This window comes from Meleagris gallopavo, chromosome 1 (assembly GCF_000146605.3).
Source record: "Meleagris gallopavo isolate NT-WF06-2002-E0010 breed Aviagen turkey brand Nicholas breeding stock chromosome 1, Turkey_5.1, whole genome shotgun sequence".
Lineage (NCBI taxonomy): Eukaryota > Metazoa > Chordata > Aves > Galliformes > Phasianidae > Meleagris > Meleagris gallopavo.
Genome location: NC_015011.2, coordinates 180,859,592 through 180,887,268, shown reverse-complemented (window position 1 = coordinate 180,887,268; position 27,677 = coordinate 180,859,592). Strand labels below are relative to the sequence as shown.

The 27,677-nt window shown below is 43.2% G+C and overlaps 1 protein-coding gene across 1 annotated transcript; it reads left to right on the top strand.

The window, feature by feature from the left end:
• Positions 1 to 9,927: 9,927 nt before the first annotated feature.
• HEPHL1 (hephaestin like 1) lies at positions 9,928 to 27,651 on the top strand. The gene is made up of 9 exons (XM_031552477.1): positions 9,928 to 10,151; positions 18,486 to 18,730; positions 19,646 to 19,858; positions 21,528 to 21,707; positions 22,688 to 22,942; positions 23,744 to 23,912; positions 24,642 to 24,781; positions 24,954 to 25,085; positions 27,136 to 27,651. Exons 1-9 carry the CDS (start codon positions 9,982 to 9,984, stop codon positions 27,465 to 27,467), a joined length of 1,836 nt encoding a protein of 611 aa, XP_031408337.1. The 5' UTR covers positions 9,928 to 9,981; the 3' UTR covers positions 27,468 to 27,651.
• The last annotated feature ends 26 nt before the right edge of the window (positions 27,652 to 27,677 follow it).

The following is a 27,677-nucleotide window of genomic DNA, read 5'->3' as shown; positions in this document are numbered from 1 at the left end:
TACACTCATTTCATTTCTTGGCTCTTTTTTTTAGGACGTGGGCCAAAGTTGACCTAAGGGCAGGATGCGATTTAACTCTGCCATGATGGCAGGTCTGCAGAGGCTGGGAAAGAATCCAGAGTGGGAGGGTATTGGGTGGAGACAGGGTCGTAAAAGAGCTCAGAAGGATGAACCCACACACATTTAAAAAATGAAATCCTGGAGGTCTTTCTCCAGGAGTCACATCTCACCCTGTTCTCCCCCAGGTTTTGTAGCTGTATCTTATCTGGCCAAGAAATTCATCGTCAGTGTTCATGGGACAGAGAGTAGTGCAAGCCAAAGGATGTAATGCAGGAAAGTTGAAATAGTGCATGGTGGACAGCTGGTTCAGCTTTTTAAAGCTATTTTCATCTCCTTATGATGCTTGCATCATTATCGTATATGGCTGTTACGAGATAAGGATACATCTACCTATGACTTCCAGAAACATTGCTGCCACTTCCTTATAAGCATTGGTTATGAAGGAGGCTGGGATTCTTTTAAGAACTGTTGTAACAGCACATATCTGGTGCTAGCTTCAGGCATCTTCCTCACACAGTTAGCTCACCAAAAAATGAATCTGATGTTGTCCCAGACATGTTCACCGACTGGTATCAAATGAACTGGGTGCCTTTACTTGGGATAAAGTAAACAGGAAAACCACTTGGGTTCATACAGCAGCCAAAGGAGGCTTGATGCCATTTAACCAGTTCAGAGGATGCTAGATTCCCCCAGGATATTGTGGATCCAGCTACAACCTCCTTCCACAGATGGATTGAAGCCATCCCTGCAGGAGGAGAAGCAGGCAGGTGCCAACTGGTGCCCCCCTGCCCAAGCTTCACCTCCATGATCCTCTTGCTCTGAAGGAAAGCTGTGATGGTTTCCATCAGCACACCCCACCCCGGCATCCCCATCCCACTGCACCACTGGCTCTGCTTCCCACTGAGTCCTTTTGCAGCCACACGAGGGATTTCAACATCTGGCTGAGGTATTTGGTATTGCTCTGCTTTCCTCCATATGTCTGCCTGTATTAGGCATTAGATAAATGAATAAATCACTGCAGAGTCTCATCACTATAGAAAGCAAATTGTCACAGTCTCCCTGTCCATCCAAGACAGGTGATGGACTCACTGGGCATGTGGGAGGGAGGACAAGCTGCCATCTAGCACCCACACACGTCCTTCCTGCACAGCAGCCAGCTGGCAGTGAACTGGTAGTGCTGTTAATGTGCCTGATGCTTTCAAACTGAAACTTGCATATTGAAAATGTCAGCATTTCTTTGTCTGTGAAACGTTTTCACTTTTCCTGGCTGCAGAGAAAATCCTGAAAATCTGATCTGCTCAAAAGTTAGATACCAAAGAAAGAAGTAGATTTACTATCTCTTGAAAGAAAATAGAAAATCTTCTTGAGAGCCTGACTTATGACTTTTAGTACCCTAGAAAGGCAATATCGTCCTTTTTTGGCTAACAGGGCACATTTTAAAAGCAGCTGTTGCCAAAAATACGTGTGCAGTAAGTCACTGCGTGCACCACCTTTCCCTGGGCTGATGCTCCTTTCCCTGCCCTTTGTCTGGTTTATCTGGCTGCTGAGATTAGGAGCGCTGCAGGGCAGGGAGGGTCTCTGTCTGCGTATTTGCTCTGTGTCTTGCCACTTGTAAAGGAAGCAAGTAATCACCACCTTTGCTGCTTTCATGTCTACTTGCACAATAGAAATAATTAATAGTAGTAGCAGTGCTTTGCCTATCTGCGGCTCCTTTCATCTGAAGACCTTAAAGTGCTTAATAAGCATTAACTAAATTAGCTTCCAAATACCTGGAGAGGGAGTCAGATATAATGATCCCGACTTTGGAGATGAGCACACAGAGAAGTGAAGGCTAACTGAATGCTTACAATTAGTCAGCTAAAACCAGGTCTCCTCCACTGGGGAAGGTTGCTCAGCACTTCTGAGGCTGAGACTGTTTTCTCAAGCACTCAAATTTGGGTTTTGATGTCTACTTTTTATTTCCAAAGCATACAGCCTGTGGACACGTGTGATCTGCCCTAGGACCTGCAGGAGCTGGAGGAGGCTTCTTCAGCACTGTGATTCATGAAGATGCCCATGTGAACCACTAACCTGGATGGGGAGAGGAGGGACCTCCACCTGCACCATGTCAGCATCAGCAGGAGTAGGCAGAGCTGAGGTGACTCCGAGTTATTCCCATTTTCAGAAACAGAAGTGGAGTCCAGTGCAGAAGCACTCCAGCAGCCTGAGGCAGCCACAGTTGCAAAGGCACACTTGTCTTTCACTTCGCAACCCTTCCAGAGAAGGATCTGCAAATGAGCTGGCAAATTTACTCAGTCGTGTGTACATGGTGAGAGCTTACCAGGCTGCATCCCTTCCATGATGTGTACAAGCCCTTACTTGCAAGGATGACAGGAGCTCTGACTCAACACCAGGGTCTTAACCCGTATTCATCTTGCCTCCTGCATGTCTTTCTGGTACCACATCATCCCTGGCAGTGGAAAGGTGAGACTGAGTAAGAGCTAGGCAGAGAAGAAACCTTCAGAAGGAAACTATGTAAGATTTAATATTAGCTTTTGATGTCAAAACAAAGGCAAATGATGTTTTGGAAGACCACAGCAAAATCTTCAAGGTGATCGCTCAAATGCAGTTGGGTTACTCAGAAGAATAATTTGGTTGGTGGAAGGGAAAGGATTGTTTTTTCTTTCCACATACTGTGCCTTCTCTTTTTTAATGCCAGGCCTGAAAGGTTTTCACTCTGTGTCATTGGCACGCCAGCTGTAGTGTAGGCTTCTTTAAATAGAAAGAACCAGAGTCAGTGGAGAGCAACAGGGCTGGTCTTTATTGCAAAGCCTCATAGAAACAATTGAAAGATTTTACAAGTGCTGGCAGTCACATGCAGGTCCCATAAATTATCTCACTGTGGGCAGTCATCCAGACCTTCACAGGGTCATGACATTTTCCCCACTTGCTATTTTCAGATGGAGGGACTGGATGGAAGGAGATGTCAGGACAGCAGGTAACTTCTGTTGTCCACCACACAAATCACCCTCACATTCAATCAGCAGACTCCAAAGAATGTAGAGAAAGCCTGCTGGGAATTTGGGGATCTACACCACTCTTGGGGATGGCTTTTTCTGACAGAGGTGAGTCTACAACAAGGAATAATTTGGAAGCTACTTGTGTAGACACAGTGGCATCACTTCTTTATTTTTTTCCCCCCACAGTGCTCAGTACTGTTCTCTGTGCTATCAGCATTAAATAGTCTGGGTTCGTTTTCCAGTGCTGAGGTTTCTCACCACAATTCATATATTTATCCAGAGAGAAAATGGGGCAATGATCTCATAGGAGGAAAACAAAAGAGCCTGTTTCTCTCTAGAGTAAGTAGGTCAATGCCATGAGGTGAGATGGAAATGATGCCCATGGTGCCCATGGAGTAGATGGAGGAGAGCGGGCAGGCAGCAGAGCTGCTCAGGGGAGAGACAAGACTCCTTGGTGATGGTGTTCCTACAAGCTGGCAGCAAAGGTGAGTATGAAAGGGTTTCACAATGCAAACATTGTTCCTGTGAAGAGGGAAAGTCCAACAAGAACCCCATCTCCATTGTCTTCATGCAGACTGGGAAGGCAGGAGGGCTGCTGATCCCAGTGCTGGACTGGGAGCCAGAAGACACAGCTGCAGTCCCTCACGAGTGCCTGGAAGTTACCTAACCTTCCTCTTTCCTCATTTGTTTAATAGGGTTAATAAACACGCTCTGCCCCACAGTGATGACGTAAAGTTAAGCCCTTTCATGTTTGTTAGGTGCTACAATGGGCATCACTATAAAAACTCATAAATAGTGTGCCTTGAAGTTCTGTCGAGGTATTAGCCTTGTTTTAACAGTGCAGATGTTACATGAGTTACCATACATAAGAAGCTTCTCTTAATTAGGATCAAAACTTCTTTTTTTTTAGTTGCTCTTTAATGGTTTTTGAGGCTGAATGTGTTTCATTTGCCCAGGCTATTTGGCAATTTATTATAATCTTTTCAAACTAGTACCTCCTTTCATGCGGTGTTACACAGAATCACAGAATAGCCAGGATTGAAAGGGACCTCAAGGATCATGAATCTCCAACCCCCCTGCCACAGGCAGGGCCACCAACCTCCACATTCAGTACTAGACCAGGCTGCCCAGGGCCCCATCCAAACTGGCCTTGAACACCTCAAGGGACGGGGCATCCACAGCCTCTTTGGGCAGCCTGTTCCAGCACCTCACCACTCTCTCTGTAAAGAACTTCCCCCTGACATCCAAACTCAATCTTCCCTCCCTCAACTTAAAACCATTCCCCCTTGTCCTGCAGTTATCTACCCTTTCAAAGAGTTGATTTCCCTCCTGTTTGTAGGCTCCCTTTAGGTACTGGAAGGCTGCAATGAGGTCACCCCGCAGCCTTCTTTTCTCCAGACTGAACAAGCCCAGCTCCCTCAACCTGTCTTCATAGGGGAGGTGCTCCAGCCCCCTGATCATCTTTGTGGCCCTCTTCTGGACCCTCTCCAACAGCTCCCTGTCTTTCTTGTACTGGAGGCTCCAGACCTGGACACAGTACTGCAGATGGGGCCTCACAAGAGCAGAGTAGAGAGGGGCAACCACCTCCCTGTCCCTGCTGGCCACCCGTCTTATGATGGAGCCCAGGATACCATTTGCTTTCCGAGCTGCAAAGGCACCCTGCTGGCTCATGTTAAGTTATTCATCTATCAAGACCCCCTGGTCCCTCTCCACAGGGCTGCTCTCAAGGACCACTCCTTCCAGTCTGTATGGATGCCTGGAATTCCTCTGGCCCAAGTGCAAAACTCTGCACTTTGCCATGTTGAACCTCATCAGGTTCACCCAGGCCCACCTTTCTAGCCTCTCAAGGTCCCTCTGAATGGCATCCCTTCGTTCAACCGTGTCAGCTGCACCACTCAGCTTGCTGAGGGTGCACTCGATTCCATCATCAATGTCATTGACAAAGATGTCAATGAGCACTGGTCCCAAGACAGACCCCTGCTGGACGCTGCTCGTTGCCAGCCTCCACCTGATCATAGAGCCATTGATGACTACCCTCTGTCTGCGGCCTTTCAACCAGTTTCTTATCCATCGAGTAGTCCACCCATCAGATCCACATCCCTCCAATTTGGAGATAAGGATGTGGTGGGGGACCATGTCAAAGGCCTTGCTCAAGTCCAGGTAAATGACATTGGTCGCCTTCCCCTTATCCACTGATGCTGTTACTCCATCAATAGAAGGCCACCAGATTGGTCATGCTTCCCCTGGTGAAGCCGCGCTGGCTGTCTCGGATGTTAAAGGTCTTTCTTCCTATTATAGCGCCTGTTTACAATCTTTGAATTTAAGTCGCTTTTTGTCCAACATAGTATCGTTTTTTCCAGTCTAAAATCATCTTTGGAATCTCCCTACATCCTCAACGTGGCAGATGTAGGATTCGGTTCAAAAACATGCTGGAAAAAAAAGTATCTGTGATCTGGTTCTGACATAGCAGGAACCCTTTTTGCATGTCACACCTTGGCTCAAGGTTTGTCTGCAAATTCTAATGTACCAAAGTAGCTGTTGTGCAAGTAGAATGTCTGCACAGAGGTGCATGCAGGTAAGTATTTTGCAATAGTGGTATCTGGATAACTGTCAATAAAGTCTTTCTCACTACAGTCACATGCAGAACTGAAAGCAGAAATGGTGGAAGCCATAGAGATAACATGGTTTTTCAGATTCCCAATCTATCAGTACGAACTCAAAAGATTCAACTAATTCTAATACAGCTCGTGTGACTATCCAAATCTGTGAAGTGAGCCTTACCTTCTGCTTACTACTGCTGCGATTCAGAAAACAAGTAAAAAGTGCAAGTGAAACTGTTCTTTGCCAGTGTGAGGTTTTTGCATTTAACGTGTTCATGTCTGGGGAGTGGGGAAAAACAGAGGAAGGGGAAGGATGGCTTGGTTAAAAGAGTGGTGTGAAGTTTGGGAGGGTGTAACTTAGTTTCCAGCTTTACTACAGATGCTCTTTGTCCCCTTGGGATAGCTATAGGCACAGATCCAGGTTTGGTGGCAGTACCAGCTGAGGGCAATCTTACCTGGTCCTACCTGGGCCTGTCCACCAGGAAGCAGGTGGATCAATCCCCCAGCCTGGGTTGCAGCACAGACGCTAAACTTCCATAGCAGATGGACCAGAAATGAGCATTCAGGAGTGAGAGCTGTGTTGCCCTCAGGAAGAAGCAGAGGGAACTGGAGAGCTAATCTGCTCGAGCAGCAGCTCATCCTCTGCTCAGTGGAGAGTACAAGCCAGCTCTTAGTAGAAGGTAATTTAATTCAAGTGCTCATCTCTGAATTCATGACGGGTAATATGAAGGAACTGAAGGCTAGTCTATGCAGATTAGTATATCCAAAATCTCTCTTCATTGACCTTATGTCCATCATGAGGTTAACTGAGGTATTCTAGTTAATTTATTATCATTAGGTGGCACGAGACTAGGTTTTAGTACATTAATTATTGCAATTGTTCCTGAGGTACTTCAAAAGAAAGCTCCAATTTCTTTGGTCATGTTTCAGGACTCATGCACGAAATGGTACTCAAGATATTCGCCCTTCAGACCTGTAAATATTGCTCCACATTACAAAACTTCACAACCCAGTCATGCACCAATTTTAGCCTTCAGAAGGACAGAAAGTCTCAGAGGAGCCAGTGTCCAACCCTGCTGCTGAAAAGATCCTGAACAAAGGGACAGACTTGATCCTATTACCTCACTGCCAGAGGGGAACTTCCCAGAAATATTCCTGATGCAAGGACAAAACAGCCATTCTTTCATCTTTTTCTGACTCACCTCCACAGCACCTCTCCGGAATGTAAATGTGCCTGGTTTTAATGATGTGACAAGGTAATTAACTGTTAATATGTGGATGCAAAGGGTATACAGGGTGCCAGATCTAGTAAATACTGAAGCCAAGCTAAGGCGTTTACCAGGCTTACAACACGTTTCTGATATAGGATGCTGGTGTCTATACATTATTCCTGTTACACAAATAAATTTTACAGTACAAGACAAGGAAGTTAACTTTCTATTTGGATTTTGAGTGATTTTTCTGGCAGCGAGCAGCCAGGACCCAATCCCAGGCATGAGAAGCAATAGGAAAACTAGGACATAACACTGTTTATATGCCTATTGTGTCATCACGTGCCAGCTCACAATTAGACACTTCCTCTTCCCCATCAGCTCAAAGTACTTTGAATTGCGTGAGTCCACATCCATAGACTTCTGTTAAACATATAACAGAACTCCTTAGTTACAAAAAAGCAAATAGACAGCAGGTTATATATATCTGGATGAAATTTGCCCTGTATCTGGTCATTAAATATCTACAAAGCCATGCAAGTTGTCGATTTAAGCAAACTGTATACAATTTCATTCTGAGTGCGCATTAACTTCTAAAGAAAGCTATGTCCTATTCAAATGTAAAACTTCGGCAATAAACATTCACATAACAGGCATCTAGTTCTCTAAACTCAAGTGCATGAGAGACAGAACACAATGCTCAGAGTTTGCCTGGGCTCAGGACAGCTGCATTGAGCAAAGGAGGCTCTTACTGTAGGAGTTGCAGGATCCTAGGCTCTGTGCAAAGACCACAGTGGGATCTACCTGCAAGCATCATCTCAGCCTTTTCCCAGCTCCATCACCAGCAGCAGGCTGCTGTTTGATAGCTGTGTCACCAGTTGGAAAGCCTCTGCCTGTACTGCAGTAACCGTCTTTTCTTTTCTTTCCCAATTATGCCTTTTAGCATCCCAGTACTATTAGTTGGCATCATTTGAGAACTGAGTGACCCAACAAAGCAGTGGAAAAGGATTTTTAAGTGTTGGTATTTTGAAAGAGTTGACTTGGGCAGATGTGGGATGCAAAGAGGATGGGAAGCACGGCTTTTCAGCAGCAGAGCACAGAGATGAGCAAAGTCTTCAAGGTTACCAGGAAGCCAGTGGGTGCCATTTCTGAGGATCTGCATTTCTGAATAGCATCTATACTGTTATGTCACTTCTTCTCCTTCTCATTGTCCATTGGTCAATTGGCCTGGCCAGGATCATAGAATCATAGAATCATAGAATCATAGAATGGCCTGGGTTGAAAAGGACCACAAAGATCATCACGTTTCAGCCCCCTGCTATGTGCAGGGTCACCAACCACCAGAGCAGGCTGCCCAGAGCCACATCCAGCCTGGCCTTGAATGTCTCCAGAGATGGGGCATCCATAACGTCCTTGGGCAACCTGTTCCAGTGTGTCACCACCATCTTTGTGAAAAACTTCCTCCTAATATCTAACTTAAACCTCCCCAGTCTCAGTTTAAAACCATTCCCCCTCGGGATAAACCATATAATGAGCATCAGCATGTATCAGAGAGCAGCTCACAGCTAAGGGTCTTTTGCTATTACATCTAAATTGAAATGATCATTTGCAGTTGTTTGCATCCTTACCCAAGTGTATTGGTCTGTCAGTGCTCCCCACTAAAGAGATGCAAAGTGTAACCTGAAGAAATGGAGATCTTCTTTGGTCAGGTCCTCCTTGCATCTGTGCACTGTGTCTTACTTGAGGTGAGTCCTTATGGGCTATTGTGAACTTCACCTGCTTTCTGAGGTGCATGTGGCTTCATAGCAAATTGCATGCCAGTGACAGGGAGGCACCTGGTGCTGCTGAAGGTATGTGTAGCTGTTACTGTTGAATGCCAGAGGGTGAACCTCATGCAACTGTCACATAAAAATGCATTTACATTGCAGAGATAGGTTATTATTCATGTAGATAAACTTGTGGCCACCAAATTCATCTGAGAAGCTTCTGATATCCTTAGCAAATGTTAATCATTAATTACAAATGAAATAAATCAGATAGCTCTGGAGTGGAAAGGGAATTTCACAAGTGTCATAGCTGGAAACGAGTTCCGAGTGTAATGCTGCATTACAGAACAGCAACGTTTAATGTCTCTCTTAATGACTTCAAAGATCTTGTCACCTAGATGATTTCTTGAGAATATTACCTAAATGGTTTAGGAAATTCTATTGATTCATACGTGTATAGGATTGCATTCGTCTTCGCCAAGATGATAGTAATATCAATATGATTCATGATATCCTCCTAGAGGGAGTCAGACTACAAAAGAAGGGAATTTCTAGAGAGCTATGTGGGCATGTTAACTTGTAAGTTTAAGATACGGTTCATCTTTGTGCCTTAATTCTTATTGTCCAAACAAAAGGATCTTACAGAGGCGCTGATTTCCAGAAATCTTTGCAAAAATGTCCCTCAATTTGGTCACTCCAAATCTGACATCCAGACTTTGTGACATCTTAGGAAATTGGTTAGAAAATCCTAGAAATGTGGGAGGTACTAGCAAATTCCCTTTTTCTCTCTCTGATAAAGCTGAATTATAAACTAATGTTATGTCATTGAATAAACCCAATGAAGGCAGCAAGATGCTAGCTTTATAAATCTCAGACATGATAAAAGAGTTAAAAATAATAAAATAAAATTTTTAGAAAAGAAATTGAAAGAGATGGCAAAGAGACAAAAACCAACAACAAACAAACAAACCAAAAAAACCCTTATCCCAATATGCCATACCAAGCAATCTGGAAAAGGGAGGACAAAAAAACCAGTCCCAGTCCCCCCAAAAAAACAGTGTGTCTTCCAAGAAACACTGACTGGCTGTAGCCTGGACAGGTAGGTGAGCAATTTATGTATTCACCAAAGGGTTGGCAAGAGTCCTGCTATGGCAGCAGCCTCCTCCCTAACCCTGCTCTGCATAGCTGAGCTCTCTACCTATCCCAGTCCTAACCTGCTGGAAAGGAGGAGCTTTGCTCTGTCCATTCCTTATTTATAACTTGTCAAGAGCCAGGAGGGAGAGGTGAGCTCCCCGTGGTGCATCCTGCTGCTGCCTGCCTGCTGCCAGCCTTGCAATCACTACAAATGCCTCCCTTGTGGGGTGGTGGCTGCTTTCGTACTCTTGGGTTCTTCTGTCTGTTTGCAGTGGTGGAAACAAGAATCAGAACCTATTACCTTGGGATTGTGGAAGAGAACTGGGACTATGCACCGTCTGGGAAGAATCTGATCACAGGACAGAACCTCTTAGAGGACAAGTAAGTCACTGGGGGCTCTCGTATTTTGGAAAGGTAGCGACAGTTCTGAATGAAATAGACTAACATGGCTAATGTCACTGTGAATGTCTTAAGATGTACTTTTTCTATTCATTTTTTTTTTTTCATTTTGTGTTCTATTGGTGATGTTCTCACAGGCAGGATTTTGACTTAAAGGCAAGAGTTCTCTTCCATCATGGCTAAGTGGTAGTTTTTGCGTACTTGATGGCGACATTAAGTAACTGATATTTGTCAGGGAGTCAACACATAGTGGGTTACAAGATCACTGAATGGCTGAGGTTGGCAGGGACCTCCAGGTCCATCTGGCCCAACACCTGCTCCACTAGGGACAGCCAGAGCAGGATGCCCAGGGCCATGTCCAGGTGGCTTTGGAAGATCTCCAAGGAGGAGAAAGGAGGAGTCCCCACAGTCTCTCTGGACAACACAAGAGAGGATTAGAGGATTTTAGAACAGATTCAAAAGGGGTTAAAAATCATCTGTGTGCATTTCATGGAGAGGCAAGCATTTCTGGGACATGTTGTCCAAAGTGAAACTTCACCACAGTCAAGCACATATCTTGGCAATAGGATGTAGAGGAGAGTTTGCTCATGGTGAGATGAAAAGTTTGGAGGTTTGGTATGACGTTGTAAAATTCAAATGTGTATAATAGTTGCAGTGTGATACAAGAATATTATCTGCAATGTGTGCAAGTGTGGAGATCTCCATTTAAGATATCTGTTTAAGCAAGTACTTACATACAACTGTGAATGGACACACTGAAGTCCTGGCAACTGCCTGTGCTGAAAGTGGAGTGCATAGGTAACACTGTGATGAACTGTGCCTCAGTTCAGAGGAAAGCAGGCATCAGTTGTCATGCTACACTGCCGGGGTTGGCTGCACATCCTTCCTGTGCCAGGAGAACTGGCCTAAACATGAACTGGAGACGGCACAGATCCTCAGTGACTTTCTACCATGTGGCCTTCAGACATGCCTGGGAATATTTTCAGATTTAATCAGTATCTTTGGCAACACAATTTGGAATCTTTCCTCTGAGTTTAAGCTTAGGGATGGGATGGGAGCTGTGAGTGAGTGAGGAGGTCCAGTGTCTATACCAGGTCTGTAGGCACATTGAAAGCTATACTACTATATTTTGTCCCATGATTTAGACATTAATGTCCTTTCTGACAGTCCCAGGCAAAGCAGGACTTTTCTCTAGTGGCTGGCAAATTCAGAATCACTATTATCTAGATTTCATAAAGTAAGCATTTTTTCCACTGTAAGGAGGCAAGAAGGAGTTTTATTTTTCAGCAAAATCTTATGCTTATGCTACTAACAACTGGAGGTCCCAGTTAGCATCCAAGTCAATATGTGTTACCCTTTTAAACTGAATTCAGGTTGATACTTTTTCCCCAGCCTATTAAAATGTTCTTTGCTGGAAAAGTTGTTCTTAAGTTGTGTTAAATGCTGGAATTTCTCACATCCTACTCTTTTTGTAGGAAAACTTTCTCCCCTCCCTAAATTGGAAGATCTCTCACTGGAAAGGAAGGAGCTTTAAGTGAAGGACAGCTATTGACAGATCCTCCCTCATTTTGCAGAAAGACTATTCTGTAAAATGTACTTTTAAATCTGTCTGTGCTTTGAGATCCATGGACACAAGTGGCACATTTACTTTAAAGTCTGAGACATTAATATAATGCCTTTTTCATGGCACAACAGGGAGAAATGATAGCTTGCGTCTTCAGTCAGTGTTGTAATGTAATAATTAGAGAATGCAAATTCCAAAGGGTTTACCCACAGAGGAAATGTAATCTGGATTTTAAGGTGGACTCTACATCCCAAGCTTGGGGAGTGTTTGTGGTGCAGTCCCTACATGAAGCCTTCTACTGCAAAAAATGATTCCTGGAACTAGTTTACTTTGTAAACTGTATTAAATTAGGCCAGAGTAAAGCTGCTGTATTCTAGATTAATGGCCTATTGGCATAGACACGTGGAAGAAGAGAAGAAATAACAGCTTTTTTGACTATTCAACTCTTTAGAGTAGCTTCTAATGTAAATTTAAAGTTGCATACTAATGGCTTAACCCTTCAGCTAACTAACTGGTTCCTATGGGGAGTAAGAAAAGCACAGTTGTATTAATGAAGTTTAAGGATCAGCTCCTGGATTGAGGCAGGGATGCATTTTGAGCCAGCCATGTTCTGCATACAGCAGCACTCAGGCTCGCTGAGCCCAGCACTTCTCAACCTGTGATGCATCCTTGCAGTACCCATCTGATGGGGCACTATCCCAGTTTTATTGACAGGGAAGTGCAGATGAAGACCTTGCAGACAAACTGATTATCTCTAAAAGTGCTGGTGCACATACAAAAAGGGATGTTCCCTTTGATTCCAGCTAGCCCACAGAGATATAATCAAAACCACTTATTCTTTGCAACTTAACAAAAGTGCTGAGTTAGCAACCACGTAATGGAAAGTGTCACATTACTTGGATCAGATAGTGAGATTATAAAGATGATTTTCAACACTGCCATGCCAAAGCTGAGTTCTTCCTCAGTCTTTAGACCTTGCAGCAATGAGGCTGTTTTATGGAAAGGAGACTCCTGTGGCTGAGGCAAGGAGCTAAAAATTAGGGGAGTAGGATCTGGCACAAGGCAGTACTGCTGGGTTCCTGCTGGTGCTGAGTGAGCCAGTAGCCGTGGAGCTGCATCAGCACCTCCCTGGGTGTGAGAGGAAAAGGCTGCCTCTCGTCAGAGCTGATTAACTCAAATACAGCTCTGTGTTAACATCACTATTCAGCTTGGATGTTAATTTTCATGATGATCTGTTGCTGCAGTGCTCAAGGGCCAGCCTGCTGCTTGCACAGCTCGTGTATCTTGCTGTGCAACAGTGCTTCTTGTGTAAAAAGAATAATGAGGCTGCTGCCTTTGCCATCTGTCTAGTCCACTTGAAGCCTTGAGCTGTTCCATCAGCTCTCATAATTTGGGCTGTTATGAATGAGACTAAAGCATTACACTCTCAGTTCTTCCTTCAAACATCAAAGTGACATTTGCTAAAGCACCCAGAACTTTGGAAACTACAGCTGGATCCAAATTACAGCCACTGAATATGGGCAAGCTGAGGTGTTCAGCATCCTGTCCCACCTGATATAACTGGTGAAAGAGCTGACATCATTAAACCATAGTGGATAGAATGTGCAGGATGCAAGGTGCTATCTGTTTTGCCAGACATGCTGCAGATCCCTGTGAGATGTTGTGAGTTAGGATACGGATATCACTGCAGTGGAAGGCAAGTTCAAATATTGCCCGCTGCCTTTAATAGCCATAAAGGCCATGGCCTTTCAAAAGAAAAATGCAACAGGATGATGTGGTTTGACTTACGTTAGTCTTTCCCTTCCTACTATGGCTCAGCCCTGAGGATCAAAGTTTGGTTGATAACCTCTCTTAAATTAATTTGGTGCTAGTTTATACGATAAGCACTTAAATCTTGTACTGCTTGTGATAGAGGTCATTAAGTTTTGCCTTAAAAGTAACCACTCATCCCTTCTCCTTAGGCCAGCAAGCCTGCATTTATCTGGGCTAAGTCATGCACCCACCAGCACTAACGGGTATTTTTTGTTACCACAATGTCAAACACAGTTTGTGCAACTTGCCTGTGAGGAGATCCCACCCAGAGGATGACATTAAAACTGCCGTCACAGGTGCTAAACTCATGGCTGAGTCATTATGTGGCCAGATGACCCAATTGCATCAGCAGAAAAGATCTCTGTGGGAAGAGCCAACATCCAAAGGGTATTAAAGATGAAATCCTGGCTCTAGTGAAGTCTAGGGGGAGTTTCATCACTGAATTCAGTGGAAGAAAGAGATCATCGTAAGAGAGAAACCATTATAGCCATAGTTAACCAGTGACACTTCAGAGCTTCATCAAAGCTTTTGGGGTTTTACTGACCTCTCTAGCTGCAATTGTGGGTCAGATAAGGCCTCAGATGTCCCTTGAGCACAAAGTTTCTCTGTTGTTTGAGGACACAAAACTCATCCTGCTTTTTGATGCTGTGTCATCAGGGCACCATCAACAAATGGGAGCAGGTACCACTGAACCCCTCGACCAGCCATCCCCCCAGCATAGATCTTGAACTTGCCTGGCAGAAGGTTGTGCTGAACAGAAGGCACAATCCAGAGGTTAACACGACAGGGGCAGCTTGGAGCCATGGGCACTCTCCCTGCCTACTCCATCCCTCGGAAAGCTGGGGGATTTCAGAGAAAAGATCTCTTATAAACCCAGTGGTAGAGTATGTGAAGACAGCAGAGAAAAAAGTTTCATCAACAATGGATTTTAGGGAAAAATTTGTATTGCCAATGCAAAATCTATGGGACTTCAGTGGAATAATAACCAGAAAACAAAGATTGTGTTTACCCACAGTTGTACCTAGGAGCATGCATCAGCTATTGGGCATGTTAACAGCAGGAGAAAACTCAAGGCTCTGTATCTGGCAGCTGTTCGAAGTGTTTTCAGCGGGGATTAAAGTGACAAACCAACTCAGCAGGCTTCAGAACTGTATTAGCGAGGAGTCTGACTCCATGCACTGTACTATTTGTTCTACTATTTGTGCATAGTGTGCAGCTCTCTTACTGTACAGAAGCACCTTACTTCTAAAAATCAAAGGTAACATAAGTAAGATAAAATGCATTTTTTGTGTGATAAAACAAATAGGTGTAGAAACTACACTTAACTCATGGTCTTCACCTGAGATGGCAGATTATCTGTATGTCTCATCTTGAATTCATTGAAGTTGAGTCTTCACGACACTCTTGTTTGGAAGAGATGCAATACTCATCACTACAGAGGAATGGCTTACTATAATTACATTAATATTAATTTAAAAGAATGAGAGTTCATTGCCTATTAATAACTCCTGCACTGCCCTCTTTTCTTGGAGCTTAAGAATGGCTGGGAATGGTCAACTGGCAAAATGAAATCAGATGCAGAAACAAGAGAAGGACTTCCACACAGGACATTCAGGAGGTTCGGGCACTGGTATCATGAAGCCATGAGGAAGATGAAATGATTTCTAGTGAGCAGGAGATCATGAAGAAACAGGGAGGTTTGTCTGCTTGAAGCAGAGGACAAATGAGAGATAGGAGACATTTGGCATGTGGTACCAAGTAGAACAGACACATCATAATCACTTGAAGTAAAAAGCGAAGGCAGTTTTGGAGATTTGGATTTGTTTACCTGTTACAGCATTTGGAGAAGTTGCTGCCGCAATAATATGTTGGAAACACAGTGAGTGGGAAAGAATGAAAGGAGATACAGCTAAAAGAGATGTTTAAGTAGGTGGCTGAAATGGGACAATGTTTCCCCAGGAAGCATACTCCATCAGGAGATGGGAATGAACTTTGAGAATGCTGTTGTCAAAGATGCAAAATGAAGTCCCAGAGCAGTGAAAATCTCTCTAAGAGACTCTGAAAATGGGAAGGAATCAGGGTGTGCCAACAACAACAGCAGAGACATTGTGAAACACTGGCATGAAAGAAAGAAGAGGGACAGGTGTGAAACTCTGTGTCCTACAGAAAGAGCAGCAGAAGACATGGGAACAAGTCAGTGCCAGCACCCTCTGACCCATCCTCTGGCTGCTCTGTGGCACTGCATAGAGCTATCAGCCCCACAGTGTGCTCACATGATGGTGACCAATTGGTCCAGACAAATGGGGGTGAAAAGAAGTCACTCACACGCATGCATCTTTTCTATGAGCTTCTCATGGCTGATAGCATTAGTTTCAGTGCAGTCAGACTTTCTGAAAAGGATTTTAAACATTGTATTGTGCAGCACAGCAACACATGTAAAGATACACAGCTACCAGCTGCTTGAAAAGATGAGGTGGGCACTGCAGAAATCCTCTGGGAGGAAATGGGGAAGCTGGACATTTAGAGTGGAACTCACAGCAGCCATTGTGCTCTCTGTCAGGTTGTTGAGGGTGGCAAGGACATGTTGAAAATACATGCATGTCTCTGTGTAAGCAGAAGAAGTGGACTCTATCCTTTCCTGGACTGTAGAAGGAGTGAGGCTGAAGTGTCTGCACTCCAAGAAATGTCCAGGGCATCATCATGGCACTTTGAGCAGTAAACTCTTCTGCCCTTTGGAAAGTGTTGGTCTGGAAGGAAGGGAGCTATGGATGAGCCTGAATCTGGAACCAATAGCTTAGGCATTATTGGGGTGTGGGAATTTGTCTCCCAGAGCTGATTTGACGTTTACTCTTGGAAAATGTTTAACTAAAACGCACTGTTAAACAGAGTCAGGTGGTTGCTTCATCTGTGCTGTGATCCCTTTCTGGCTCCATGACTGCTTTATCCCTTGATGTTCAGCACAGAAGAGCATCACCTGCCTTGTGACTGGCTGGTACCTGTTACATGGACAGTGGGCTCGGCAGCTGTGAAAGGATGGAGGATTTGAATGGATATCCTTTCAGAAAGCTGGCATTAAAAGGACTTTTTTTTCCCCCGTCTCCTAGATGTCTTTAAGTGGCACAGATCCGATCAATAGAAATGCTATCTAAGAAGTCCTGTAGCACAGCTTTAGGCACCAAGGAAGTTTCTGGCGCCTGAGCCCACAGGTTTTTCTAGGATGATTTCCTTGGAACTTAAATTCCTAAATGGGTTTTAGGATCTTTGTTCTATGCATTCACAGGAATGAGACTCATGTCAAGCATGGCCATGCCTGTTCAAAAGCGTACAGTTTCTCTGGAGTAGAGCTTTTGTGCAGAGCAGTCAGTGTATCCCAGGGGTCTGTAGTTATGCATGCAATGTTGTCTGGCCAGAGAGCCAGAGCCATAAGGGCAATTTATAATTCAAATTAGGGCCTAGCCGCAGGAATACATTGCCATGAGGTAAGAAAGCATGGGTGTTTACATTGTACTACTACTACTACCACCTACTATTCTGAGGTAGCACCTCTTCCCCCAGGCAGGGAAGGTATCATCTTAGTGAGCACAGGGTTACGTGCCAAGTCTTGCTATGCACACAGTTACTGCAGAGCTGCTGATTTGCTAAAAATCCAGACTTATTGACAACTCATTCCTTAACTAATATCTACCATAACTTATTTAGTGATGGATCAGACTGAGAAGCTTCTGTCTCTTCCCCTCTGTCCTAAGCAACTGCTTCTGATACAGCAGTGTTATGGCAGTGCTTCCATTTATACCAAAATAGCTCTTGATGATTCATGTTATAAACAAATGTAAAAGCATTCTTTTTAGAGACCTTTATATGTGAATCGCTTCACGGATTTGGTTTAGATAGTGGCCACAGAGGTGTAATAGCCATGTTTGTGTGGCAAAGAGGTGTCCTCCAGACACTGTGTAAGATATTTAGACATGGAGAGTGTGCACTGTACTTGTTAGATGCATTCTAGAGGGAAGTAAAGATTAAATATCATAACAGATAGCCTAAAATTGGTTGCCAGTTATAATTAAATGAGCAAAACCATTTTCTGGGTGTGTAAGAAATACTGACTGAGTGTATGTCCTCCTTTAGCTGGAATATTATTTGTATGTTATGTGAAGTTCTTGTTTCTGTCTTCAAAAGAGAAAGAGAAATATTGGAAAGCTTTCAAAAAAGACGGTCAAGGAAAACTTATGGCATAAAGAATGTCAGTGCATTTGTTTTGTCCAGAGGAAAGGTAGGAGGCAATTTAATCAATTAATTAAAACTTGTGCAAGTGCCTGCATAGAAAAAAATTCCTGATGGTGTGTGGCCTCTTTGATGTGAGGAAGGGCACGATGGGAACCAGTGGGAATGTGGAACCAGATGATTTTAGACTGCAAGTGCATTTCAGGAATTAAAGGGAGTAGGAATTTAACAGCCAACCACTGACCACAAGATGTGCTGTGCATCACTTGACGTTGCTATAAGATATAGGTTCTGGAATGTAGAAATTATTAATTTCATGCAAAAATATGCTACTCTTCTGGGTTGCCAAACAAATAATTTACAATCACTCTTACTAGCTTCAGAGAAACCTTTAAAGAATTTGGTTTTCTTCTCCTTCTGAATTGTCAAGTATTTAGATGTGAGTTTTCACCCTCTCTAAAGAGGGAGAAGGTACTAAAAATGCACAGAAAGGCCCAAGTGCCTGATTCTCAAGTTAGGAGTTGTAGCACCAAAGACCAGATCTGTAGATGGCTGTTACTGAACAGAAAGGGGAATGGGTGCCAATACTGTTGTCCAGATTGACTCCTCACATGTCAGTCTGTGTGATATGCCTCAGGGAACCATTCATCTGTAAGCATCAGTTGATCAACTCTCCAATGAGTTTTTGTCTCTGAATTATTTTCCCTTCTCAACATTAGGTTTGCAAGTGTGTATGCAACAAGAGGAGCCAACCGGATAGGGCGTGTGTACAAAAAGGCTATTTTTAGGCAATACACAGATGACACATATTCCCAGGAAATCCCCAAGGCAGCCTGGCTGGGGTTTCTTGGGCCAGTCCTGAAGGCAGAAGAAGAGGATGTCTTTATCATCCATTTAAAAAACTTTGCTTCCCGTCCATACTCAGTGCATCCACATGGGGTCTTCTACGACAAGGAATCTGAAGGTAAAAGCTGGTTTGTGCCTTTCTCTCTTCTCCATTTCCCCTGAAGTAGTGAATGTCAGGGCTAGAAGTTTGTCCAAGTCCTTATTGTTCTGGCCATTGACATCAGAAGACTTTAGATCATCCTCTCATAAACTCATTGGTAGTTGCAACTGATGACTAAAACCAGGAACATACTAATTTCTTAAAACCTTTGGCCACAAACCTTTGATGCCCAGGATAAATCCAGCACTGAAACAGGTTAGGTGGGTCTTTTTTCCTGTATTATTTTCCCAAATTATTAGTCACTGAAGTATTTTCCCTCCTCCTTTCTACTTCTAGCCTGTTTCAATTGATAGAGTTCTTGTATGTAAATGTTTTTACTCTTTGTAGGTTTGTAACACACATGATTTCATTTTCAGAATCCAAAACTTACGTATGTGTGAGTGGTGGGGGTGGTGGAGTCACCATCTCTGGAGATTTCCAAGAAAAAAGATCACTGAGTGACATGTTCTAGAGCTGTCACAGGCATGGACTGATGGCTGGACTAGATGATCTTGGAAGTCTTTCCAACCTTAACAATTCCATGATTTGCCCATACTTATTGCTCTCATCAGTATTCTGTGAGAAGATATACAATGTTAACAAACAAAATGTGTATATGTTTGATAAGAGTAAAGAGAAAAAGAAAAATTGAAGTGTCTTAAATGAATTGTAAAGCTTCATCTACTGATAAGTAATTGATTTTAACTGTCAACATGTTTTGGCTTTTTTACAAGAACATCTGAAAATTTTCACAATTTTTTAGTGATTCTTAGTTTGTGAGAGCAGTTCTTGTCTTTGAAAGCTGTGATAAAATAGAAGAAATCACACGTTTATTTAAGGAGAACAGCTAAGGTGAGGCTAAGAATTTTCTTTCTTTCTTTTTAAATTTATCAGGAGCACTTTACCCTGATGGAACTGGTGGTAAAAGCAAAGAGGATGATTTTGTTGTTCCTGGTGGAAATTACACCTACACATGGCCAGTAAGGAAAAGTTATTCCCCAACTTTGACAGACTCAAACTGCTTGACTTGGATTTACCATTCTCACATTGACACCCCAAGAGATATTGCATCTGGTTTAATTGGGCCACTGCTGGTTTGTAAAAAAGGTACTGAGCTAGAAACACTGATAAAGCAAGCCCCTCTGCCAAGCTTGGCATCTTAACAGTCATTTTTGCTTACAGGTATAAACATGATGGTCTAGAATCTATCCCTACATAGCCCATAAAAAGGGGCAAGGAATAGCTGGGCCATTCCAGGAGCATCCCAGGGTAGGTATGGCTCTGGGACAATCCCCTTCTGCTCCCCTTCAGTTTCACAAGAGATTTCCCTCAGCTGGTGGAGGTACTACAGCATGCTCTGTGGCCAGCTGGTCATGACTGACACCAAAAATAAATGTGCCCTAACTGGGATCATTTCAGGATAATGAAGAGACTCCTGGCCCAGGAAGTGAAATTAGAGTCGGGTGGGTGACTTCTACATTGGTGCTTACAAACCTGAAACCCCCTTGTCATTTTTTTTTTCTTACGGAGTTTTGCATATTGGTTTTATATCAGAGCCACATGGGAATGTGCCCTAAACAGCTGAGGGGACATCCTCTCCCTTGTACTTTATTCCAATAGCCATGTACTAACTCTATCTGTCAGGTGAGAAATTGTCCCTTCTCCATTTGGGACACATGTAAATTTTCTACCTTTCCACTATCTCCTGTAGTACAAAACCAGCTCTAATTTTACAAAAGTACAGAACATATACCTGAAACAATGGTTGTATGTCCAGAAAAAGGCTTAAATGTGGAGAGAACAGGCCTGATTTCCTAATAATTGACAATAAAACGTCTCAGACTTTTTTTGTCCTGGGGAACATACAGCACTTCCTGAGTAGATGAAACTGATCTGAAGACTGTAGGATAATACATGAAACTAGGAGACAGCATGCTCAAAACAATCCCAGCCTGAAAGCCTGGCTTATCTGCATGTTCAGTGTTGACTTTTTCAAGGTGGATATCTACATAATGCCAATGCCTCAGTCCTCCTCCCTCTGATGGTGATGGGTGGATTGAGAGGCTCTGGGGTCCCAACCTAGGCAACACAGGGAAAGCAAAAAGTTTTCAGGGTTTCAGAGACAGGCAGGACGAGTAGATGAAATATAAATCTGTCAATGGTTAATAATAACCTACTCAGTGTTGCCACTCCTGTGATCCCTCAGATAGTGATTCTCAGCTTAGCCTGAATAGATTGTACTCATCCCATCTTAAACCTATTAAAATGTAAATATCTAGTCCTAGCTAACTGTCTATCTTTCCTTGCTAATCCATGGAGAGTGAACCACATATATTTAGCTGTTCTGAGGGCATACCTCACAAGCTGCTTCAATGCAACAGGAATGCAGGCCATCACTTGCCTCTCCTTAATTTCTGACCAGCTGGGTTAGGCTTAGTATTACCTTTGGGATGGTAATACTAAGAGGCAGGGTTGGAAGCAGTGCGACAAAGATGGGGAAATGGGGACCACAGCTTTTGGCAGCTACTTGTGCTTGTGTCAAGCTCATCAAAGCTCGATATGACTTAGATGAGATAAGCTACCTACTGAATGCACCCATCTACTCAAAGGTTTGGGAGGTGGAACTAAGGTGTCTTGAAGGGGTAAAGTCAGGTAAGATTCAACCTGACCATGGGCAGACTGCTATATTTCCTTGAATGCTCCAAAGCTACTGTCATTTTAAAATTCAATCCCCTCCAAGGCTTTTTTAGCACTTTCCTTTTCGTTTGCTATTTAGGAACTGCAGATGAGACCTCAATAGAAAGGACTGGTGCTGCTAATGCTTTTGCCCTGATGTTTAGCATTATAGATGAAAATGTCAGCTGGTACCTCGATGAGAATATAAATACCTTCTGCTTAGAACCAGCCACAGTTAACAAAGAGGATGAAGGTTTCCAGACCAGCAACCGAATGCATGGTGAGCAGGACTCTTGAGCAAATGGTGACTTACAGCAGTAATCAGGCTCTTCATATCACTAGGACTTTCTGTCTCTTGTGATGCCTCTCCCTTATCTGTGTCAGTACGAAATGGATTGAGATGTTGAAGTGTTGATAAAAGCCTTTCCCTAAACATAACACAACACAGTGGATTGCAGTAAGGAGATTTGGTTTTCGTATCCAGCTCTGCCACTTGTTTAGCATGTTATCTTGGGCAATAGATGTAAAATTTTTGGTGACCACTTAATGAGCTGTGAAAAGAGAAAAGAAGCTGAAGAGCACTTTGAGATGTGTATATTGGAAGAGTCCAACAATTCTGGCTCTCAAAAGGTCTCGAGACTGGTGGGCTAGCTGGTACTGCTATTTCTTGCCCTTTGGAGTTCAGTAAGAGTATTTTGTGCTATTTGGAAATTTGGGCTAAGAAGCTTCATGGAACCTAGGAGCTAAATTATTTTGCAAAATGTGAATCTCATTCTTCTAATGTCCTGATACATTGTCAGATGTGGAAGCTCAAGAAGACAAAGCTGACTAAACTGATTTGACTGATAAGATGATTTTTCAATTTATATTGCCTGAGCCAGATGTACAATAGTGTACTTGTGACTCAGAATTAAAGAGAAAAGATTCCAGACATCCTAAGTGCCTGCAGAACAAATTAACTTCATTATTAGGCCTTCTTGCTGCTGACTGGGCCTTTGTAATATCTTGATATGACCCAGGAAGTTTTTCATGGACCCAACCAGAGAATTTGGGCAGATTGATCATCCAGAGCTGTAAGCTGGGTGCTCAAAAATGCATCCTTCATCTGGGAGCCTGTGAATATTTTATTCAGCTAGGGAATGAGTGTGGGCATCTGTAGTTTCTTTTCTGGGTCAGGAAAGAATTGTCTTCAGAAATGAAGTCAGATGCATTTGGCACTTCTCTTTTCCCTCTCATAAAATCTTCTACTTTTGTTTTTAGCAATTAATGGTTATATTTATGGAAATCTCCCTGGCTTGGAGATGTGTGCTGACACTCCCATGTCCTGGCACTTGTTTGGCATGGGAAGTGAAATAGATATCCACGCTGCGTACTTCTATGGCCACACGTTCACTAGCAGAGACCAGAGGGCAGATGTCATCGGTCTGTTTGCAGCAACGTTCATCACAGCAGAGATGACTCCTGGGAACCCCGGGAGGTGGCTGATAACGTGCCAAGTTAACGAGCATTTACGAGGTATGGTGTTACTGATATCCCTGATCTTTTCAGGTACAGAAATTTCAGCCTCTGTTGCTCTAGAAAAAGAAAGCAGAGATGTTTCCATTGGAAGTGAGATTTGACATCTCTGACTGACACTTTCAGAAGTACTTCACCAGAAATATATCATGAATTCAGTTTCCAGGGTAAATTATGTATGTTGGGCCAAAGTTGTAAATACGGATTGGTAAGAAACCTTTACATGAAGAAATCTGATGATGATGATGATATATTTGTATGGTGCAAGAGCCTGAAAGCATAAACTAGGTTGGCAGCAGCAGGCAATGTGTAATTATGATATCAGATACAGTCATGAATTGTGATGATTTTTACTTTTAAGAACTTGCACATTGCATTCAGTGGGATTTATATTATGCAGAGACTTGATTTTGGCAAACAACAAACGTCTTCAGTGCTGTAATGAACCAGCTTTTTCAGTGGGAGTCCAGATGAGGTGATACCATGTTGCACATTTCAGCAGGCACTGCAGTCCCCAAAATCCCTTTGCATTCTTACCCAGATTGGGGAATTGAGTAAATAAACCCACAAAAGTGTGTCATGGATTTCAGCAATTTTCACCAGTGGTATGATAAACGGCTTGCAAGAGAAGCTTGTAGAAGGAGGAAGTGTCTAGAAATAGAAATTTACACAAATGATCCTAGTCATGTTTTCCAATCCATGTAGCTCCTGCCTAGAGGGTTCTAAATGTGCATTTGTATCCATGAGATTACTGACTGTGCAGCTGGCCAAGGACTGTCTCCAGATTCTTTTTCCTCCCAGGTGGCATGGAGGCACTGTATGATGTACAGGTCTGCCAAAAAAACCTGTCTCGACCTTCACCACTCAGTCACAAAAGAAGATACTATATTGCTGCTGAAGAAGTTCTCTGGAATTATGGACCTGACGGTTATGATAAATTCACTGGGCAGGGCTTAAATGCCACTGGCAGGTAAGCTTTCTCATCTTCTCCTGCCGTGCTTTTATTTCAAGAGTTGGATAACATCCCACTGTGATTCACCAGGGCGAGGGCCTGCACTGTTATTAATTTTAATTGGATAGGGCAGGGAGGATTTAAACATCCTTGTTGAGAAATTGGATCTGTAACTGCGATGCTTAGTAGTTGCCTTCTGGAAGCACTTATCTCTCTCCACAATTATGTCTGTGGAGAAAGTGAGCCCTGGTGATGTAAGCAAGCCCTTACATTGAGATTCCTCAGGCAGCTTTCACATTTGAAATGAGTGCATCACAGAGTGCCATAATGGCAGATTACCCCCTCAGGATTGCTGATGGAGATGAATTGTACTGCAGCCCAGGAAAACTAAAGATTAGGAGATGAATTGTATTGCGGCCCAGGAAAACTAAAGATTAGAAACCCACTGAGAACAAGGAATGGCACAGGTCTTGCCCTAAGGTAGTTAGAGGTAAGTTGACATGGCACTAAGTTGAACACCCTAAAGTTTAATGCACAGTGAATGTCCATTTGTTAACTAATATATAGCTTTCAGGTATATAGTAATTCAGGTCAGTAATATCTCCTCTAGGGAGCTGGAAAAAGTGTATGCAAACTAATGACTTGGGAGATCATTTCTTCCATGGCTGGGGTGATATCTTTATCCTGAATTAAGGTTTCTGCCCAAACATCCAGTTAATTAACCAGTTCAATTTGTTAATTTCACAGTGAATCTGCAATATATTTTACACAAGGGATTGACAGAATAGGAGGGCTATACTGGAAGGTTCGCTATGTGGAATATACCGACGCAACGTTCAGTAAAAGGAAGATTCAGCCAGAGAACATGAAACACCTGGGAATACTTGGTACAGTGAATATTTTCCCATCCTGCAATTCCATTGGATTTGAAAGCAGAAGTCCCCTTGGATCCAGAGGGGAAATCAGTGGATTCAGCTGCCAGCCAGCTTCATCTTGTTTAGATGGAAATACATTTGTCAACAGTTCTTCTAATACCTTCCCTTACCCTCTCTCTTTAAGGCCCCGTTATAAAAGCTGAAGTGGGAGATACAGTGCTAGTTACTTTTGCCAACAAAGCCAGAAGGAGCTATAGCATTATGGCCCACGGTGTAAGCTTCAGCAAACTGTCAGAAGGTGCACCCTACTTAGATGGTAAGTTTTTACTGCAACGTGGCATTGTCACATTCGGAATGCATGAATCTACAGATCTTCTGTTGCTCTGTAGCTTTGCCCTTTTTGTGGATATTAAGGCATAGAAGGGATGATTTGATTAGTTTATGTCTTCCCTAAATGCCACAAGGAACCCCCCAGTCTGCCTCTGTCCTGGTTCTTTCCTTTGGACATGTGCCCAGCAAGGTGGCTGAAATTAGCTGAGGTCCATTCGTTAATGCTGAGTACAAGCCAGAAGCCCAATCCAATTCACATGATTTCTGATCTAACAGTATATATCCCCAGCTGTACTCTGGGCGTGCTCCAAAATAGTGTTGCATAGGATCTGGCATGATGATGCCATGGTGATCTTGCTGAGTTTTTGCATATAGCTATCCACAGGTCTGAACTCCTTCACATCTGATCTTCTAACTCAGGTCAGCTATTTTACTTCCTTCGTTCCCAGGATAGTCAACATCCAGGCATCTTTTATCTGATTGACCCAGAATGTGAAGCAGTAATGATTCTTACTGATCCTCCTAAATATGTAAACACTGGAGCAGAATGTTTACCAAGGGCTTCCTCTCATTTTGTGCAAAGATAGGATCTTTATAATCGAAATTTAACCATTAAATGTACTGTGTCATGTCTAATTGGTAGGAAACTCCTTCAGTCAGAGGCAAGAAACAGCCCCTTCAGAAGGTGCAAAATCCCATTTACTTTGAACACTTATTTCAGGAGACAGTAGGTCACCCTTGGAGATGTCTCTATCTCTGCTCACTACAAAAGGAGACTAGATTAGGGTCAGGACACATATCCAAGATTTAGAGAGCTTGTGTTAGATGAGTCAAATCCCAACCATAGCACCTATAGAGATAATATTGTGGAAATGTGTTTGCTGCATTTGCAGCATTGAAGAGAAAGTTAGTTTTCTTGTTGTCTAAATTGTTTTGCTTCCACCACAACACATCAAAAAGAAACTCCCACAATATAATCCTTCTTTGGAGAATTGTGCTGAGAGAATTAGGTCAACACACGAAGTCATAAAATCACACAAAAGGCTTGAATCTAATTCTTTTGTCTCCAGTTGTTGACTGTGCAACACAGCCCACTTTCTAGTAGGCTCTGCTGTATCCTAAAATATCTAGGTTGATTTCAGCCTTGAAGTCACTGTATTCTAATGCCACCCACACCAGATATAGTTATCTAATAAAAAGGCAGCTTTTTCTCTCTCCTTGTAGTCCTGTTGTGCTTCTGTTTAAACCCTGTGTTAACAGCATCCATTGGCATTGCACCCTTTGGTGTAGAGCAGAATGAAACCAAATCTGACCATTAAGCAGTAGTGTGACTGGTTCACCTCTGGGTCTTTGGAGAGGAAGATTTGATGCCAGATTTATTTCTTCATAACAATGCTCTCTGTGTGGATACCAGCACACTCTTAATGTAGCTACGCTGCATGAGTGATGCTCCATTCACACTATGCAGGTGAATAGGATATAAGACAGCAGACAATCACCAGAATTAACTTCTGAAAAAAGTAACACCAACCTCTCTTTGGAGACTCTAACAGAGCTTCCTGTGCATTGCTGCAAAATCAAAAAGAAACAATTACAGGATTTGCTTTGAATTTCTAAGCAGTCACAGCTTTAGCTCCACTTGCTGATGTAATTGCTTTGTTGGTGCTTAATGAGAATTCAGAGTCTGCGGTTGCATCTCAGATGAATCTCACGATAGGGCAGGTAAGCTACAGACATTAGAGGAAGCCAATTAAAAGAAAAGATGAGCTCTGCATGCTTAATCTGACCAAATCCAGATAATTCAAATAGCTTTATGTCAGTGTCTGTGTCAAACTTGTTTGGCAAGGAATGGGTCCATGTGTTCCCATGGCATGGGGCTCTGGAGATGTCCCTATGCTATAAGCCACCAATCTATAGGATGGTGCTTGAACCTGTCTGCAGAAACCAGAGGCTATGCCTGACTCCCACCCAAGAGTTGTATTCTGGAGGACATAAACTTCCCATAACTTTTGTCTTTCTCTACTTTCTCTCTATAGGATATATGAAGCCAGGAGCCCATGTTAAGCCAGGTGAAACCTTCACGTACAAATGGAGAGTGCCTGAAAATGGAGGTCCAAGTGAAAGTGACCCACCATGCCTCACCTACCTGTACTACTCAGCCACTGACGCTGTCAAGGACACCAGCTCTGGCCTGGTGGGGCCTTTGCTGGTCTGTCGGAAGAACTCACTGAATGAGAACGGAATGCAGGTGCTCGAAGTGGAGAATGGCTTCTCCAAAACAGCAGGGTGGTGGGCTGTGGGGAGAATGGATTTGCACTGTTCCCAGCTCAAATCTAAAAGTTTGAAAAAATGTCATTCCTCAGGGTAAAAGCTGACCTATGGGATGGATAAGAAGGTGAAACTGGTATTCCCCAGCACTCAGACTTGTCCCTTGGTTTTCCATCTTTTCCATGCATTCATTAGCAATGACTGCATCTTTTCATCCTCACTGGATTTCTTTTTTTCCTTCTGGCTCATTGAAGAGTGCGAATCCAAATGCTCTAAAAGGAGATAGGAAGAAAGCAGTTGCAGCTTTATA